Source organism: Stegostoma tigrinum, chromosome 11 (assembly GCF_030684315.1).
Source record: "Stegostoma tigrinum isolate sSteTig4 chromosome 11, sSteTig4.hap1, whole genome shotgun sequence".
Classification (NCBI taxonomy): Eukaryota; Metazoa; Chordata; class Chondrichthyes; order Orectolobiformes; family Stegostomatidae; genus Stegostoma; species Stegostoma tigrinum.
In genome coordinates this window covers 55,453,342-55,472,495 of record NC_081364.1, presented here as the reverse complement: position 1 = coordinate 55,472,495, position 19,154 = coordinate 55,453,342, and the positions used below count along the sequence as shown (strand labels likewise).

The 19,154-nt window shown below is 41.7% G+C and overlaps 1 protein-coding gene across 2 annotated transcripts in view; it reads left to right on the top strand.

Annotated features, from left to right (window-relative positions):
* Positions 1–9,469, top strand: part of lmcd1 (LIM and cysteine-rich domains 1) — a 65,327-nt gene extending 55,858 nt beyond the window's left edge. For both annotated transcript variants that reach the window (XM_048548153.2, XM_048548154.2), the window contains exons 5-6: positions 1,888–2,103; positions 5,659–9,469. In XM_048548153.2, coding sequence (XP_048404110.2) covers positions 1,888–2,103; positions 5,659–5,820 — 378 coding nt within the window. In that variant the 3' untranslated portion in view covers positions 5,821–9,469. The remainder of the gene's footprint in view (positions 1–1,887; positions 2,104–5,658) is intronic.
* Positions 9,470–19,154: the final 9,685 nt, after the last annotated feature.

The window sequence follows — 19,154 nt, the reverse complement described above, 5'->3', positions numbered from 1 at the left end:
GAGACAGGCTCCTGCTGAACCCAAAGCTAAAGATGGAGAAATTCTATGCCTGTAGACGTGTCAGTAAGGGACTTGTTAGAGATGTAGAGTCAAGCAGAAGAACGTCAAGCATAGGTTCCACAGATCACATGTGAGCACTTGGTGGTCTTGGAGAGAACGCCTTAGAGACACACAGCGGCTGCTGCATATGCAGTTGGACCTTTACTCTATTATGCTAGGCATGAGCATAGTGTGTCAAGGCAAGAGAGGGATGAGGCTTCTAGATATCCCTCAGGTGCCCTTTTCTTGATGGGGTTCAAAGTTGGAAGAGACACATCAACAATGGAAGTTTTATTCCACCATACATGAAAGGTTCCCTGCCTCTCTAATTCCCCTCTTCCAGTGCCCCTAGTGCCTCCCACAGGTTAGGCCAAAGTAGACGCATCAACAGGCTTGGATCCCTGTAACTCCCAGCTCACCGGAGAACACCAGCTCACGTCATCTGGGTTAACAGGATACAGCAGTCAGTACTTGCCTTCACCTCAGCTATGAATGTTGAGAAATGACCTGGGTGTAATGGTGGGAAAAGAAAACTTCAGACATTATAAAAGCACAATGGTGGCACAGGCCATCTGAACATGTATATAAACTTCATTTGAAACTATATGTTTAATCACAATGCATTCAAGTATATTGCCTCTTATAATGTGGCTAGCTTTTACAATATTATTGTGCCTTTCAGTCATTGCATTCCATTCCCTCTCAGTTAGGGGCACTGGAAGAGGGGAATTAGAGAGGCAGGGAACCTTTCATGTATGGTGGAATAAAACTTCCATTGTTGATGTGTCTCTTCCAACTTTGAACCCCATCAAGAAAAGGGCACCTGAGGGATATCTAGAAGCCTCATCCCTCTCTTGCCTTGACACACTATGCCCATGCCTAGCATAATAGAGTAAAGGTCTGTGGATGCACCATTTATTAAGTCCAGTGCAATAGCAGTAGCATCTCTGAGTATCTTGCCATGTATAGGATTGAATGTTGGGCATTATTTATGGAGTTGTAGCCTGGGAATGTATATGTCAATCTGTCAGATCGCATTCACTGCAGTATCATCCATCCTAAGCTGCTGCTTAGCATAGTCCAGATGGTGCCCACATGATTCTTACTTTACCACTTCCTATCATCCACAATTTAATCCTAAGGACCCCACTGGGAACACCACCTACCCTACTCTTTAGGACCAGTTCTCCACCACCTCCGCTGTCAAGAAGGTCCTTCCTTTGCCCAGCCACAGGAACACCACATTTTTAATGAGATCACCCTATGTCCCTTGGGCACTATGCCTGTCATCCTCAGTCTGCTTCCCTTAGCCTGCCCCCATGCTCTAATTGCCTTTGATTGCCCATATCTGATCTCAATCAACACCCCTTTGAGATACACATCACACAAAGAACAAAGCAATGGCTACTCACTTCAGAGTCCAACAGTTACAGTACCTCACCGATGGTACACTGCATATATGCAGCCAAGAATCAGAAGGCATGGACTGATTACTTACAGAGAACTTAATTTTGAAGGATAGCTTAATTCTGGTGAATGGGTCTTTCATTGAGCATGCGTGATATCCAAATGCCTGCAAAAACATTTCCCATGCTTGCTGTTGGGAAACTGAACCTTTGAAGTTCTGAGAACTTAATACCCAACTTTGATCTCACTGTCAGGAAGCTGATGTATGACTCTGGCACAATTAAGATTCCTATCCTGTCTTTCTTCCTGTGGTTGGGAACTTCGTTGAGGATTTGCCGAGGGCATTTTCATACCTCGCTATTAAACTCTGTTGATGGAAGTGTTAATTTAAGTTATTATTGCTGTGTGACTCATGAGTTGGGTTTCTGTACTTTGTTTCAGCATTGTGAGCTTTGCAAGCAGCCAGTCAGCAGTGAGAGCCCCGTGGTGTATGGGGAACGAGCAGGGTATGACAGGCTTTGGCACCCAGCATGCTTCTTGTGTACCTGGTGCAGAGAACCCCTGGTGGATCTTATCTACTTCTGGAAGTGTGGCAAGCTCCTGTGTGGTCGCCATTTCTGTGAGAGTGAGAAGTACCGCTGTGCTGCCTGTGATGAGGTAGGGTTTTTTGCAATTGGCAATTGTGAGAAAGAGTCACCGGACCCAAAACGCTAACTCTGATTTATTTTCTTCACAGATGCTGCCAAGAACTGCTGAGCTTTTCCAGAAACTCCAGGTTTTGTTCCTGATTTACAGCATCCACAGTTCTTTTGGTTTTTATTTGATGTCTTGCAAGCCTGTGGCATTTAGAAAGGCATAAGCGCATCACTTTCCTATGCCCCTGCCAAGAAAAGATTTGGTCACACAACATATTCTTTCATGTTTGTTTATTGCTGCAAATGAAACTGTACAAGTGGACTGCTGCAACTGCTGTAGGGATACTATTTTGGATGGGTCCAAATGAAACAGTTATTGTCTCCTGTAAACTTTATTCTGCTCCTCAGGATTTTGCAAAATAAGGCGATGTACAGGACAGCTACCTACACTTGGAGCTCCTGCTGCAACAGTACAGCCAGTCATAAATAAAATTACTGTGCTACAGCTCCACAATGTTTCTGCACTTCCAATAGACTTGGAGAAACTATAAGCTGGACAGAGATGTATAAATCCACGAGCAAAGCAAAGAATTGTAGTTCCCCTGGTCCATGAAGCATTCCACTCCTGGACATCCCAAATGTCCTCGGACTTCAAGGACCGTAATTCCTCCACTCCCATAATCGATAGTGCCCTCACTGCATCTCCTGCACTTCCCGCATTTCTGCCCTCAGACCCTCCCCCCACCCCCACAACCCCCCCTCCCCCACCCATGGCAGCCTGTGCCATTTTCACCACCTGCAGTCAGACCCCACCACCAAAAAGATGTTTCCTTCCCTACCTCTATCATGCGGCACGGTGGCTCAGTGGTTAGCACTGCTGCCTCACAGCACTAGGGACCCAGATTGATTCCACACTCGAGCGACTGTCTGTATGGAGTTTGCACATTCTCCCCGTGTCTGCGTGGGCTTTCTCCGGGTGTACCGGTTTCCTCCCACAGTCCAAAGATGTGCAGGCTAGGTGGATTGGCCATGCTAAATTGCCCGTGGTGTTCAGGGATGTGTAGATTAGGTGGGTTATGGGGGGACTGGTCTGGGTGGGATGCTTCAAGTGTCGGTATGGACGTGTTGGGCCAAAGAGCCTGTTTCCACACTGTGGGGCTTCTTTGATTCTATCTGCTTTCTGTAGGGATCGTCTACTCTATGACTCCCTTGTCTGTTCCACACTCCCTAACAACCACACCCTGCACCTTTCCCTGCAGGCAGTGCTAAAACTGCCCCTGCACCTTCCTTCTCACCTCTGTCCAAGACCCCAAACAGCCATTCCCTATCCGACAGAGATCCACCTGTATCCATTCCAACCTAGTCTATTGCATCTGTTGCTCCCAATGTGGTCTCCTCTATATCGGATAGATCAAGAGCAGACTTGGTGACCGACTCATGGAGCATCTGCACCCCGTATGTTGCAATCAGCATTGCCTTCCGGTTGCCAGCCATTTCAACTCCTCTTCCTATTCCCTGAACATGCCCATCCTGGGCCTTCTCCACCCTCGCATGTAAATTGGAGGAACAACACTGTATATTCCACCTCAGGAGCTTATAGCCTCACCATAGGGTTCACCAGCTTCGAAGTCTCCCCAACCCAAGTCTCAACTCATGTCCAGCCCTCCCTCTCTGACCTGACACAACATGGCCATCTCCCTTCTCACTTATCTGCCCCAACCTTCTCATTCACCAATCTCTACTACCCCCTACCTGAATCCACCTATCACCATCCTAGCTACCTTCCCCTAGCCACACCCCCTTTCTCTATTTATTTCTGAGCTTTCCCCCCCACCACTGTCCTGATGAAGGACCCCAACCCAAATTGTCAACTTTCCTGCTCCTCAGATGCTGTCTGGCCTGCTGTGCTCCTCCAGCTCCACATTTTATTGAAATTTTTTCCCCCACTCTATTTGCTCAACACACTGCCTGATCGACATTGATAAATGGATAATTGCTTCACTGAAAAATCATTATAATGGCAGATGCCAAGTTGTGATTATAATAGAAATAAAATAATTAATTATAATTATTTACATTGTTATAGACAATCATTTGATTAAAAATTGTTTAAGATAATAAAGAGATTGCCAAATAATAATCATGTAAAGTAATACAATTATTTATATACTTAAAAGACATTGCTACCCTTAATGTGAAGATTGAAAATGAAAAATCTGTTGCAGTCTACATTTTGTTTAAATGGCCATTGACCATATGCTGTCATGTTAAATTCATTAAATTCTCAATCTTTAATGCGTCATTTATATCGTACAATGGGGAGGATGTTGCATTTCGATTAAATTTGTATGTTGTAGGGATGTCAACGTAACACTCTGTTTATTTGCTTTGAACATGCATCTTGTACCTCATATTGGGGCGTTATTACACATGCAATCCTTTTACATAAGGATAGGAAGTCCATAGGACCCACAACTTCATTGCTCCTTATGGCCTTGAGTGTGGGGTGATTTGTAGTTACTATTTACAGTCTGGCATAAAATTTCTCATTTATAAAGGACCCCTTGTGATCTTCAGAGATCATTATTAGATGCCAATGTTTTAAGACCAGAAGACATAGGAGTGGAAGTAAGGCCATTCAGCCCATCGAGTCCACTCTGCCATTTAATCATGGCTGATGGACATTTCAACTCCACTTCCCTGCACTCTTCCCGTAGCCCTTGATTCCTTGTGAGATCAAGAATTTATTTATCTCTGCCTTGAAGACATTTAATGTCCCGGCCTCCACTGCGCTCCATAGCAATGAATTCCACAGGCCCATCACTCTCTGGCTGAAGAAAATGTCTCTTCGTTTCTGTTCTAAATTGACCCCCTCTAATTCTAAGGCTGTGTCCACGGGCCCTCATCTCCCCGCCTAACGGAAACAACCTTGTAATGTCCACCGCTGCAGCCTCACAGCGCCAGGGACCCGGGTTCAATTTCAGCTTTGGGTGACTATCTGTGTGGAGTTTGCATATTCTCCCCATGTCTGCGTGGGTTTCCTCTGGGTGCTCCGGTTTCCTCCCACAGTCCAAAGATGTGCAGGCTAGGTGGATTGGCCATGCTAAATTGCCCGTAGTGTTCAGGTGTGTGTGGGTTATAGTGTGATGGGCCTGGGTGGGATGCTGCATGGAGCAGTGTGGACTTGTTGGGCCGAAGGGCCTGTTTCCACATTGTAGGGAATCTAATCTAATCATAACCCAGTGGGGTGTATCTGTGGAATGGGATAATGGATTATGGGTACCATTTTTCATTTTCTTTATATTTGTTGGTCATGGAATTATGTGTTTATCTGAGCTGGTAATCTGTGTCTGATTCTGAGTCAGAAGATCATGACTTCAAGTCGTACTCCAGTATTTGTGCCCAGAATCTAGAAGCTTCTCAGGGTGCTTTTGGTGTGTTGCATGTTTGAATGTAGTCCACTTAAGTGATGGGCCCAATTGCTATACAAGTATCTGGAATGGGACTGACAGAGATCTGAATGAGAATTACTTTGAGGAAATAAAATCCTGTATTGAACATGATCTCTCTATTACAGCTGATTTTCTCAGAAGACTACATAGAAAGCGGGGGACTGACATGGCACAAGAAACATTTCTGCTGCATGGAATGTGAGCAGCCACTGTTGGGAAAATCCTTTGAGCTGGAGCAGGCCAAGCTCTCCTGCATATCCTGTTACAAAAGCACCAAGAAAATGTGATGGTCTTTCCCTGGAACATGGTTTTCATGCACAATACGCATTAAAGCTAAGGAAGTTTAGTCAGCTAATGCATAGGAAGCAGATCTAACTATGATATTGCAACCAGTTTCTATGAGGGAAGCAGTTCCACAGAGTGGGCATTCTTTGATTTATTTATTGTCAAAGTATTTTGTTACAGAATACCTTGAAACATGTTATATAGTGTTGCCATGCTCTGGCGCCATCTTAAAATGCAGAAAGATAAATCAAAACATAGAACTTAAAGACGGAAGAGTAAAGTATTCTTTAAAATCGCTACAATATTCATTTGTGAGACAGCGATGAGGTTTGTGTTATTAGCTCATTTTTTGCAATGCCCCTCTGAGTGAAACACTTTGCCATCCATAGAAATGACCCATTTTTAATATAAAATGCTCAATCTCAGCATTCACCTTGTCCATAAAACACTGCTACCACCCCACCCTGACTGCTGAAAAAGAAATACTTCTATATAAATAGTTGTTAGATGTAGGTTTACATTTGTAGAAGTGACGATATCCAGTTGTAGATCACTGCCGGATAGATAACAGAAAATATTGGAAGCGTATGTGTGGATTAAGCATGCACTGGGTGTCGATAAACAGAAATCCTGTTCGACTAATTGATCTCTGGGAAAGTATTGATTACCGTTCCCTTCCACTTAAGAATGGAAATGAAAGATTTGGATGTTAAGTGTTTAGCACCGGCTTATGGCTGTCTTTTATTATTCAGATATGAGGACCTAAAAAAGAACCCTTCAGAGCCTGTCAATTTAAGACTGCAAGATTTTATATTGGGTGAGGATAACAAACATTTGTACAGTCCATTTATGCAATATGGTGGAGAGATTCTGCTAGATTTCTTTCAATGTTTATATATTTAGAATAAAAAGCAACCTAAGGGCATGGCATGAAATGGCTCATGGAAAATTTGATCTGGAATCTACTGAATGGACATTCCTGTGGCGGGATTTTGAGCTAAAATTAAACTGCTGTTGGCATTGAATGTATACAGCTGTGTATTATTGTAAAGGTGAAATCCTTTTGGATGGTCACTAACAAAATATCAGCACTTGGAATTGAACCCATTGTATTTTGCAGTTTAAATTAAACAAGCACCCTTGTGCAAAAAGACAACCTGAGAATTTCCCAGGAGATCCCCAACTGCCTCAGTTGGTGGTGACAGTGAATAGACCAAGCTTATAACAATGCTGAGCTCGTGCAAGAGGAGGGGTGTTGCTGTGCCCCTGACTGAAGAGGAGATCAACCAGGATTCACATTCTCACGTCACTATCCCCAGTAACCTCTGTCTGTGGATGAAAGTAAAAGTAACATTCTGCTACAATGCCCGTCATAGTCAGATAGCCCCTTGGCATTCTCAGTGTACCAGCAAAGTAATCTCATGAGCCAAACACTGGGATGGAGCCCTGTACCCACAGGCTGTGCCCCAGAAAGGAATGATTACAGAGCCACTGAAAAACCTTAACAACCAACATATCTGTCAGTTTAAAGTTACTGCCTCTGAGGTGATCTAGACTAAGTTTTTAGCTTTGATTTGAACAAATTGCACAAAGTCACTAGAGGACGTAATGATTGAATTTTGAATGTGCTGTTGGGTAATTACATTGTTGTTGGAATTTCTTTTATGACAGACAGACCAATCTTGGTGTCCTCATGCTGAGAATGTTCCTGTTTTAAGATTTTACTGCATAGCTGCTAATACAGCATACTCCCAATGACATTTCTCTTGCAGTAGATAAGCTGACACTTTTCTTAGATGTATTGCAGGGGATTTGGGAGAAAGAAATGCCTGAAGTCAACAGCTGTATGGTTTATCAATGCAATGTTATTTCAAAACCAGTTACTCTCAGACAGAGACAGAAACAAGTTGCATTTACTGTCTTTTTATGTTGTTATTTTTGTAAAAGTATCTCATTGCTTTACATTGGAATAACTTTAAGTTTTCATGATTAAAAATGCCTTGATTCTTAGTTGTAGTCAAAACTGCAAAAGTTATGGATTCAGATTTCCAACAGTGAGCATCATTGAAGTGGAGCCTGGTGGGCAATTGACATGAAAATTTCCAAGTCCATTAATTCCTGTATGACTTATTAACTTGTGTATCAAAAGTTCTTCCCCCTAGACCCTCTTTGATAGCTTAAGCTATATGCCAACCATGTGCATCTGTACGCTAGTTCAGTGCCTGTGTTAATATTGATGCTGGGGTTACCTCATTTTAAAAAATTTTCTTGTAATATTTTGTTGAGAATAAAATGTTCAATACAGTACAGATGTAACATGTTTGCAATCTCTGTGTGCATATCTGGAGATCTAGTGTAACAGACCAGACCAGACTCCCTCGAAATATATTAAGGAGATAGTCTAGATCCTAACATTTTCTTATTTTAAAGGTAAGCATATGGTGATGTGTTCTGAATGCAATTCAATCGGTCAAACTGCCAGGCTTGAAACAAGACATACTTTATTCATGAAGTATAATTAGATTACACACAAAATAAGCAGTAAGAAAATTGGCTTAACTATAACTTTGTTGAAATGCTTAACAAAATAATATATATTGATTACTACTAATTAACTGTTCAAGTATAGTAATGTCCCATAAACAAACACTTGACAAAAGGAAATCCAGTAAAATAGATTGTCTCACATGCAATTCTAGCAGCAGGAAGAGAATCCCAGCTTTTAGCTGTAACAGAGAGGAATAAGAGCTTCCACATCCAGCTTCAAGTCCCCAGCAACTGCTACTGAAAGCTAAAACTAAAAAAAAATACACTGGTTCTGGTGGGAGTTTGACCCCACCCAGTCAGGTTGCTTCTATTATTCGAACTTTAAAAAAGAATAATCAAGGCCTCGCAAGTTGTTTATTGGATTTGGAACAGACTGCTTTGTGCCTCTCAACCTTTCTTCATAAAAAAACAGGCTAAAATTCACCTCTAAAAGAAATAGTATTATGACACCTAGGATGGACATTAGTTTATCAAAAGCACAAAATCTTCACAGTAAATGAATTAATGCCTCTCTTTTGATTAATGGACAGAGTATTAATACATTGCATGTTCACAGTAATGTCTCCCAATGTTACTGAGTGCAACAAGTAGATGGAATCACATGCGTGGAAGGAGGGAAAAGAATTTTTTTTTAAGACAATAACTCAAAGAAACCCATGAGATCAAGTAGAATACTAGTTTAATGCCCTCCCAGCATTATACACTTCTGCCTCCAGTGGTGAGTAAAATCAGATGGGTCTAAAATCAGTGTTGCACATCATCTGTTAGTTTCCCCACTCATGGGTTGTTCCCCATGAACTGACTTCAATATTTTGAGTCTAACCACATGGCCTTCTTGTAGTCTTCGACAAAGGGCTGCTAGTGTACACTGCAGGAGGTGAGCCCAGTCTGTCCAGAGCATGTTTATCACTGAGGATTAAAGAAGGAAAGGAAGATTTATCCGATATTTTTGCGCTTTTTTTCTTCTACATGCAACAATGATATACTTTTTAAGTGAATGATTACGTGTCTGTGTTGGTGCAGCTGTGAATGGTACATTTAAATGCAGACTTTTGTAGATATTTAACCCTTTTGAAAACTTAATAAAAACTCAGAGCACAACAATTTTGTGTTTGGTCTTCTATGTTTCCTAGTCCTGCATTCTGCTTTTCCTCAATTTCATTCATAATTTAGTACAAATTATGGAAAGTGCATGTGATGCAGACTCTGTGCAATATGCAAAAGCACACCATTGCCTCAAATATATTCAGCTAGCTTTCTTCCTTCTAGCAAGATCTGATGTGTTCAATAAACTGTTCCTTTAGACTTTCAGAACTCAGCAATTTCAAATGACACCGGTATCCTTGACTTTTTTATGCTTTTTCAGAAAAATTTAGGGCCCACAATCAAAATTGTCCCTTGTGCTAGACAATAGGAATGCCAACTTTTATAGTATTGTGTCTAGTGAATGATCTGTTAGTCCATAAGTTATTTCTCACAATTTCTCTCCTTGGGAGTTCCATTTTCCATCAACTGGACTTGTTTTGTAGCCAGAGGCCAGAGGGGGATCTTTTCAAATCAAATTTCTGAGGATCATTTTTACAAATATGTAAAATGCACACTACCTTTTCCTTCTTAACACTTGCTGAGGCCAACAGATACAGACAATCTTAATGTATTACTCGTAAATTCTGTTCTTTCTGTTGAAGTGTCAGGCGGATTGTCAAATGGCTCAATGCTCCCATCTTTCCCTAACTTTTTCCCCGGAGTACATATAGATATTGTATTGCTCTACCGCTGGAGCTTGCAGTCTATGATCACACTATTCCATTAAGCTGCTGGAAGCTGTACCTTGAGTTATAATTTTCTTTTATACTTACAGATTTCCCACTATCCATTCTGAAGATTCAGTGGTGGACTGAATAACTAGTACCCCACCAACTGGTAGCCCTTTATAGTATGAACAGACCAAGAATGCTGAAAGAAGGTCATCATCCACATCCGTACCAGTGAACATCAATAGCCCTTTATTAAATGCAAGAGATGGCAAGTGAGAACATGCCTGAAACACTGCACACTTGGGTTTCAGTATCATGTGATGTTATTATGAAATTACTCCTTAAGCACATGCTCAATAGCTTTTATTAGAGTGAAGTTACAGTTAAATCTTTATTCCACATCCTTCATTCTTGGACAATGACACAGGCAGGCACAATAGTACTGATATCTGACATCCACAGAAATGCATTGGTCGGTGCATGTCATTGGATCAGCGACAGAAGTGGGGACCTGTCTGAATTATCCTCTTGTGTTATTTCAGATTACATGAGGCCAATGACAGTGTCTCATTTCAGCAAGTGACAAAGAACAAAGAAGATTACAGCACAGGAACAGGCCCTTTGGCCCTCCAAACCTGTGCTGTTCCAGATCCTCTATCTAATCCTGTCGCCTATTTTCCAAGGATCCGTGTCCCTCTGCTCCCTGCCTATTCATGTATCTGTCTAGATACATCTTAAATGACACTATCGTGCCCACCTCTACCACCTCCGCTGGCAACACGTTCCAGGCACCCACCACCCTCTGCGTAAGGAACTTGCCACACATATCTCCCTGAACTCTTCCCCTCTCATCTTAAAATCGTGACCGCTAGTAATTGAGTCCCCCACCCTCAGAAAAAGCTTCTTGCTATCCACCCTGTAGATACCCCTCATGATTTTATAGACCTCAATCAGGCCCCCACTCAACCTCTATCTTTCTAAGGTAAATAATCCTAATCTACTCAATCTCTCTTCATAGCTAGTGCCCTCCATACCAGGCAACATCCTGTTGAACCTCCTCTACACCATCTCCAAAGCATCCATATCCTTTTGGTAATGTGGCGACCAGAAATGTACGCAGTATTCCAAATGTGGTTGAACCAAAGCCCTATACAACTGTAACATGACACGCTGACTCTTGTACTCAATACCCCGTCCGATGAATGAAAGCATGGCACATCCCTTCTTGACCACTCTATCCACCTGCATTGCCACCTTCAGGACACTATGGATCTGAACACCCAGATTTCTCTGTGTATCAATTTTTCCCAGGGCTTTTCCATTTACCGTATAGTTCACTCTTGAGTGGGATCTTCCAAAATGCATCACCTCGCATTTGCCTGGATTGAATTCCATCTGCCATTTCTCCGCCCAACTCTCCAATTTATCTATATTCTGCTGCATTCTCCGACAGTCTCCTTCACTATCTGTTACTCTGCCAATCATAGTGTCATTGCAAACTTGCTAATCAGACCATCCATACCTTCCTCCAGATCATTTATGCATATCACAAACAACAGTTGGTCCCAACACAGATCCCTGTGGAACACCACCAGTCACAGTTCTCCATTTTGAGAAACTCCCTTCCACTACAATTCTCTGTCTCCTGTTGCCCACCCAGTTCTCTATCTCTAGCTAGTACACCCTGGACCCCATGCAACTTCGCTTTCTCCATCAGCCTACCATGGGGAACCTTATCAAATGCCTTACTGGAGTCCATGTATATGACATCCATGGCCCTTCCCTCATCTATCAACTTTGTCATTACCTCAAAGAATTCTATCAAGTTGGTAAGACACGACCTTCCCTGCACAAAACCATGCTGCCTATCAATAATAAGCCCACTTTCTTCCAAATGTAAATAGACCCTATCCCTCAGTATCTTCTCCAGCAGTTTCCCCGCCACCAACGTCAGGCTCACCGGTCTACTGAGGAATGTTATGATATACAAAGACTGGTTCAACTTGGACCATTGAATTTGAGTGTCCTGATTAAAGCTGAATTAAGCTATCAGAAAATGGACAGCCCCACAAGGCAACCACATCTATAAGTCAGTGTTCATTATGCAGCAAATGCTTGAGCCAACACACATAGTATGAATACTTACATGTAATGTTAACAGATGAGGATATGGGGTAAAGGAAGCAAGTTGTTGAAAGCTCTTCCAATCTATAAGACAATTTGATTACACTGATTTTTGTGCGTATGATTCGAGGAGCCTTAAGAAATGTGCATTGAATTTCTTATGGAAAATGTCCAATTTTAAGTGTTTAGAAACATGGGATTTCATGTTGGGACAGGACCAGGAGGGTAGAGAAAAAGTAAAGTGTCCAAGTGATAACTATTCTCAAAATTAAACCATGTAGATTAGAGTGGTCTGAATTTTCCAATGTCCACACCAATGAAATCCGAAAGTTTCTGTCCTGAATTGGTTCAGGCACATATGAGGGATGCAGAGGAACTGTGATAGTCTCACTGGGCTAGTAAACTGGAGCCCCAATGATCTAGGTACATGGATTCAAATCCAACTATAGCAGATTAAAAAATTTGAATTGAGAAAAAAGTTTTCACTGGAAGCTATCCTGATGGAGAACACGAGTGTCAATTATTGATAAAAACGCTTCTGGTTCACTCATGTTCCTTTGGGAAGGAAGTCTGCCAGTCTTGTCCAGACTGGCCTAAATGTGACTGCGGATCCACAACAATGTGGTTCACATTTCACTGTCCTCTGAAGTATTTAGCAATCTGCTGTGTTGTATACAATGTCTACAAAGTTTAAATAAAGGAATGAAATGGGACCAACTGTTTGGCTTCAATCTTGGCACCAAAACTGATGACAGAAAAGATAACCTGATTAATACTGCAGAGCACTCCTTACTCACATCTGGGGGCTTAGTGTCATAAAATCATAAAGATGTACCAGAGACCTTTCGACCAAGCTTGTCCATGCCGACCAGATATGCTAGATAGATTTGACCTCATTTGCTAGCATTTGACCAATTTCCCTCTAACCCCTTCCTATTTAAATACCCATCCGGATGCCTTTTAAATGTTGTCGTTGTACGAGCATCTATCTTCCTCTAGCAGCTCATTCCATACAAACACCACCCTCTGTGTGAAAAAAGTTGCCCCTTAGGTCCCTTTTAAATCTTTCTCCACCCCCCCCACCTTAAACCTGTGCCCTCTAGCTTTGGACTCCCCCACCCCAGGGAAAAGACCTTGTCTATTCACAATATCCACGCCCCTCATGATTTTATAAACCCCTATAATGTCACCCTCAGCCTTTGACGGTCCAGGGAAAATAGTCCCAGCCCATTCAGCCTCCTCCTGCAGTTCAAACACTCCAACCCTGGCAACATCTTTGAAAACCTTTTCCGAACTCTTTCAAAATTCACAACATCCTTCCTATAGCAGGGAGGTCAGAATTGAATGCAGTACTCCAAAAATAGCCTAATCAATGCCCTGTACAGCCATAACATGACTTCCCAACTCCTATACTCAATGCACTGACCAATAAAGGCAAGCACACTACATGCCATTGTTACGATCCTATCACCTGCAGCTCCACTTGCAAAGAACTATGAACCTGCACTCCTGTTTGTGCCAAAATTGGCAGAGCTATATAGCAGCTAATCAAGGAAGAGCCTGATATAATTATACTAACAGAATCATACTTTACAATGTCCCTTAATGTGATTGTCCCTGAGCTGCATCTTGTTCCACTGGCAAGACAAACACAACAGAGGTGGTGACAAAGTGGAATGTGGCTGGGAAGGGATAGCCCTGGGAGTCCCCAACATTGATTCAAGAACCAACAAAGCCTCATGGCATCAGATCAGTTATGGGCAAGGAAGCAACCTGCTGATTTTGACCCACCATCTTCATTCCTATGTGTTGAACAGCACAGAGAGTGGCAAGGGCACTGTCTTCAGTGGCTCAACAGAATTACTACTAATCGAAAGGGATTGAAGTGTGTGGGGAGAAAACAGGATCAAAGAGCTGAGTTGGATGATCAGCCTTGATCATGTTGAATAATGGAGCAAGCTCAGAGGGCTGATTGACTCACTCCTGCTCTTATTTTTTAAACGTTTTTCAATGTTTCTAATTCATTCCTCAATGCTCAGTTTGGGTTCCACCAGGGTCACCAGCTCTTGGTTTCATTCCAGCCTTTGTCCAGACATGGACACAAAAGGAAATGAACTGCAGAGATGAAGTGAGAGTGAATGCACTTGACATCAAACCAGCATATGGCCAAGTGTGGCATCAATGAAACCCGATGAAAAAAAGAGTCAATGGGAATCATAGGAAATGCTTTTTGCTGGTTGGAGTCATATGTGGCATAGAGAAAGATAATCGTGGTTGTGGGAGATCAGTCATCTGAGCTGAACATCTGACCATCAACTATCTGCAGTGTTACTATTACCAGAAAATTAACCAGACCATCCATATAATAGTTTCAGAGATAGTAGGAACTGCAGATGCTGGAGAATCTGAGATAACGAGGCGCAGAGCTGGATGAACACAGCAGGCCAAGCAGCATCAGAGGAGCAGGAAGGCTGGCGTTTCAGGCCTAGACCCTTCTTCAGAAAATACTCAGACTTGAACAAGTGTTAGGAATTCTGTAGTGAGTAATTCACCTCCTGTGTCCTCAAGTCTGTCTACCATCCAAAAGTCCAGAGTGTGATGGAACACCCTCTATTCTCCTGGGCAGGGACAGCATCAACAACACTCATGAAGTATCTCACCATCCAAAATCATAAAAGTACTTGATTGGCACACTATCCCTCGCCTTTAACAATCCTTAATTTCAACACAAATGTACATTGGCAGCTGTAAGTGCCATCACTAAAACACGCTGCATAACTCCTTAAAGTACCTTTGACAACACCTTCCAAACCCACCTCCACTGCATAGAAGGAAAAGAACAGCAGATGCAGGGGAAAATCAAAACTTGCAAGTTCTTGTCTAAGCCATACACTATCCTGAACTGGAAGCATACTGCCAGTCTTTCACTGTTGTTGGTTCAGTTTCTCATTCCCTAACAGCTCCTTCTACCCCAAGGACACAACTCTTACAGCAGTGCAAGAAGGCAGCAGATCACCACACCAGAGCAATTAGAGATAAGCAAAAAATGCTTGTCTATCCAGCGATACTCACAGCCCATGAGCCAAGAAGAAAAAACACCTGTACTGCAATTGCCCAATAAGTTTAAACTTCTGGGCTTACTTTCACTCACCGAGTCATGGTGCAAATGTCTTCTACACTGATTGTGTTGACTGAGGTTTAGCATAGATTCACAAAACTCACCTCAGTACTGGCCTAGAAATGTTGCACAGTTTAAGCACTTGTCTCAGATGAGACAGCATTGTTCAATTGAACACTACAACCGATCACAGCCACCAACCAGTCTGCCACTATCCACACCAGATGTGACCTGGCAGCCTGCTTCCATACATCCATTTACCCACTCACCCACTCCTCCACTCATTCATCCATCCGCTCACATACACCACAGGAATTGCAATACACACCTTATAAAGATTACTGGAATCAGATTGTAAATGTCAACGTAATACAAGTGTACAGTGAAGAGCTGGGACCAGTGATTCATGATGAACAATAAGAAGTGACATTGCTGAAAAATAATAGATTTACAAATAGTACACTGTGAAAGTTTAAGTTATGTGTAAAAGAATTTATGAATGTGTCTCTACATGAATGGATTTACATGAGTGTTTACATGAAAGTAGACAATGAACGTGTGTATTGAATCTCTGTGTGTATGATAGCATGTAAATTTGAACATTAATGGGCACGTTTGTGTGATTGAATATGTCTGTGTGTATGCATGTTTATGTGACAACGCTTTGTGTGTGTCTGTGTGTGTGGGGTGATATATCATGCCTAATGTGTGCAGCAATGGTGAACACTAGTATATAGGCTGTTTGGGAGAATTGTGTTCATGTGTTGGCATTGTTCCACTTGTCTCTAATGGACAAGATCCTTTTTTAAACTCAGGAGTGACCTTCAATCACCAACAGGATATCTGCCATATGTGACTGTATGAGGAAGGGTGCTCAGCAGAGACAATATTCAATTATTCAGTGGCAAAAGCAGTTAACCAGCAGTGCTCATTTTAAACTGCAAGCACAGAAGATAATTTAAGTCAGTTCGGCGAGTGGATTGGCCAGTAAAACAGAATGTAGCTCAGAAATGACAGAGCAAATAGTGTTTGGTTGGCCAAGCTCAGCTGAGATGGCAATGAACATTTTATATAGGACTCAATGGTCTGCGTAATAAAGGAGAAAAGCAGATAGCAATCCTACAGAGGATAACTATCAAACAGAATTTACCAAACACTGTCCGTGCAGAATAAGAACAGGACTGAGGATGACTGTGATGCCTCTGATGGTTGAATGACATTGTCAACCCTACAGGTGTATTTAAGAATCAAATGCCAATCTGGACACAGCAGTCATTTGAGCATTCATTTCCATAGTTTTCCTATTTCTTCATTTTACGCTCTTCATTTTACACCTCACACCTTTCCAGAAATACACCTCACAAGCAAATATCTTTATAGTTGCCTTGATGAACAGAATAGCTAAATTTGGCTAACACAGTTTTAGTTTGTACTGTGGTAGTTCATGGTTGTATAGTGATCTGCTTAAGTCTTTTTACCTCATGTGGCAGAAATTAATTATAAAGGGCCATTTATCAAAGAAAGCCAACTTTGATGTTGGGACGGGAGATTTTAAAGATAAAAATAATAGTTGTAATTGAATGGTTCAATTTTGAGAAGCTACATGTACATTTAGAACACTACAGATTCCAGAGATGGTTACTTAACGAATGCACAGTTTTATTAAATTTAAGTAAGCCCACCGGTACTTTGAAAAATGTTATCACACAACTTCTAGTTGTCACTTAAACAGACTATAGAGGACCTAGACCCCTGCCCAATGGGACAGTTTAGGCTACCTTGTTGAATGTTTTTAAGGCAAAGATAGATAAATATTAGAAAAGCAATGGATTTAAGGGTTGTGGTGATCAGGAAGGTAAGTGAAGCTGAGTTCACAAAAAGATCAGCCAGAATCTTATTGAATGGCAGAGCAGTGTCAATGGGCCAGATGGTCTATTCCTGCTATTATAATAGTATAACGTAATAATACAAATAATTTATTCATAGCTAATATCAGAATTTTAAAATTTCTTTTTTACAGTAAGTGTTGTGAATATATTAGTATTTCTCAATTCTTTCAGCATTTATTTTTTGCAGGCCTGGGTTACAGAATCTGTGAAGCCTTGTTCTTAAATAGTCAGATTTTTGAAATCGAGGTATGCAGAGACAAATAAAGACATTACTGACACCTCAAACCTGGACTGAAAGGTCAGCAGCCAGAAACAAATGACCTGGATTTCCTTGTATAGACACCAATGAAAGATATTGAGTCATGAGGAAAACAGGGGGATTCTGCAGGCAGACAATCCTTGCTTCTTGTGAGAGCTCTTGGGTTTATTTACCCATGCCAGTTAAATTAAACAGAAGCCGATATAGGGTAAGAAACAGTTTTTTTGTTAAAGCAGCTGCCTTATTTATTGAACTAATAAATTCATGGTGGGGGGCAGGGGAGTATTGCGCAGTATGATGGATGGGAGTGGTGTGTGATTACAGAACAAAAGGTCTGTGTACTGTGTGTCTAAGGGGGAAGGACCCCATCCCAATTGGTCCAAGGCTACAGATTTGGCAGCAGAGTAGACTGAGGTTAATGAATAGATTGATTGTGGCTGGGCTTTCTTTCTATTCCATCTTAAACCAATTTTCTTCCTACTCCCTTGAAGAAAAACAGTTAAAATCCTGTTAGCAGCAGAAACTTAACATTGCATCTAATTAGAGAAAAGAAAGTTGTGGCTTTAATGTACGCTATATTGGCAAATGCTGAACAGGCGAACATCTGTGTTCATAGAGAAAAAAAAATTCAAACCATCTCGGATCTTATTACCTGTGTGCTTTAATAGAGGTATAATAAAATAAGAAAGAATGGTTTCTTGGTTAGCAAGCAATAAACTTTGGCTTTATAGAAATTTCCATGCTTTATTAGTTTCACTCCTCCTTCCTACTTTTCTTTCCCAAAAGATTGTTTCCTGGAACAGGTTTTCCTTCTTATATTTTCACTTACACAAAGGCCAAGTGTTTTGCCCTTACCGTAAGTGAGTGCTTCAGCTCCTTAAGCACTGAATCCCATGAGCAATCTGATTTCTATTTAACTAAACAGTGCCTCAAGTAACTGCCAGACTCTCCTAGTAACCGTGTTTAAAATGACCACATTTGAAACGACCACAGACAGCTGTTGCCGGTAGGTTACTTCAGATGTGGTTTAATGAGCCTAGTATGATGGAGAATTGACTGTGTCAGATCCACTGTGCAAGTGATCATGAAGAGCATCTCAGAATGAGTTTACTGACTCCACAATGCCAAAAAATGCATGAGGGAGAAAGGAGTAGTGTAAGAACATATAGCTGGGATTAGAAGACATGGGGGAAAGAAAAGACTATGTGGAATGTAGCTAATTGGGGGGCAGAAAGGAAAATCAAAAGTCAATGCAATATCCACCATCAATTGCATAAAGTATGATGTTCTCCCCTGTCCACACCGGGCTGGGCAGGCCTCAGAAGTGTCATGTCATTGAAACTGGCCTGAGGAACTGCAATCTTATTTTCCCAGGACCCAGCAGATCCATCGGCTTGACTGAGAGCCAAATGCCATAACAAACTACGATTCATCAAGCAGCCGAAGTTCTCAGCTTGCTGCAGTTTCAAAGTTCATCGGAGAGCCAGCCCTAGACATTCAACTGCAACAAACCTTGCGACGTGATATGAAGACTTGGCTTTACAAGATGCTCACTTCAAATCCTGCTGTAACTCATGCATGCATTTTGACTGCATCTTCCAAAACCAGAATCTCTAGCACCTAGAAAACTATGAGGATTGGA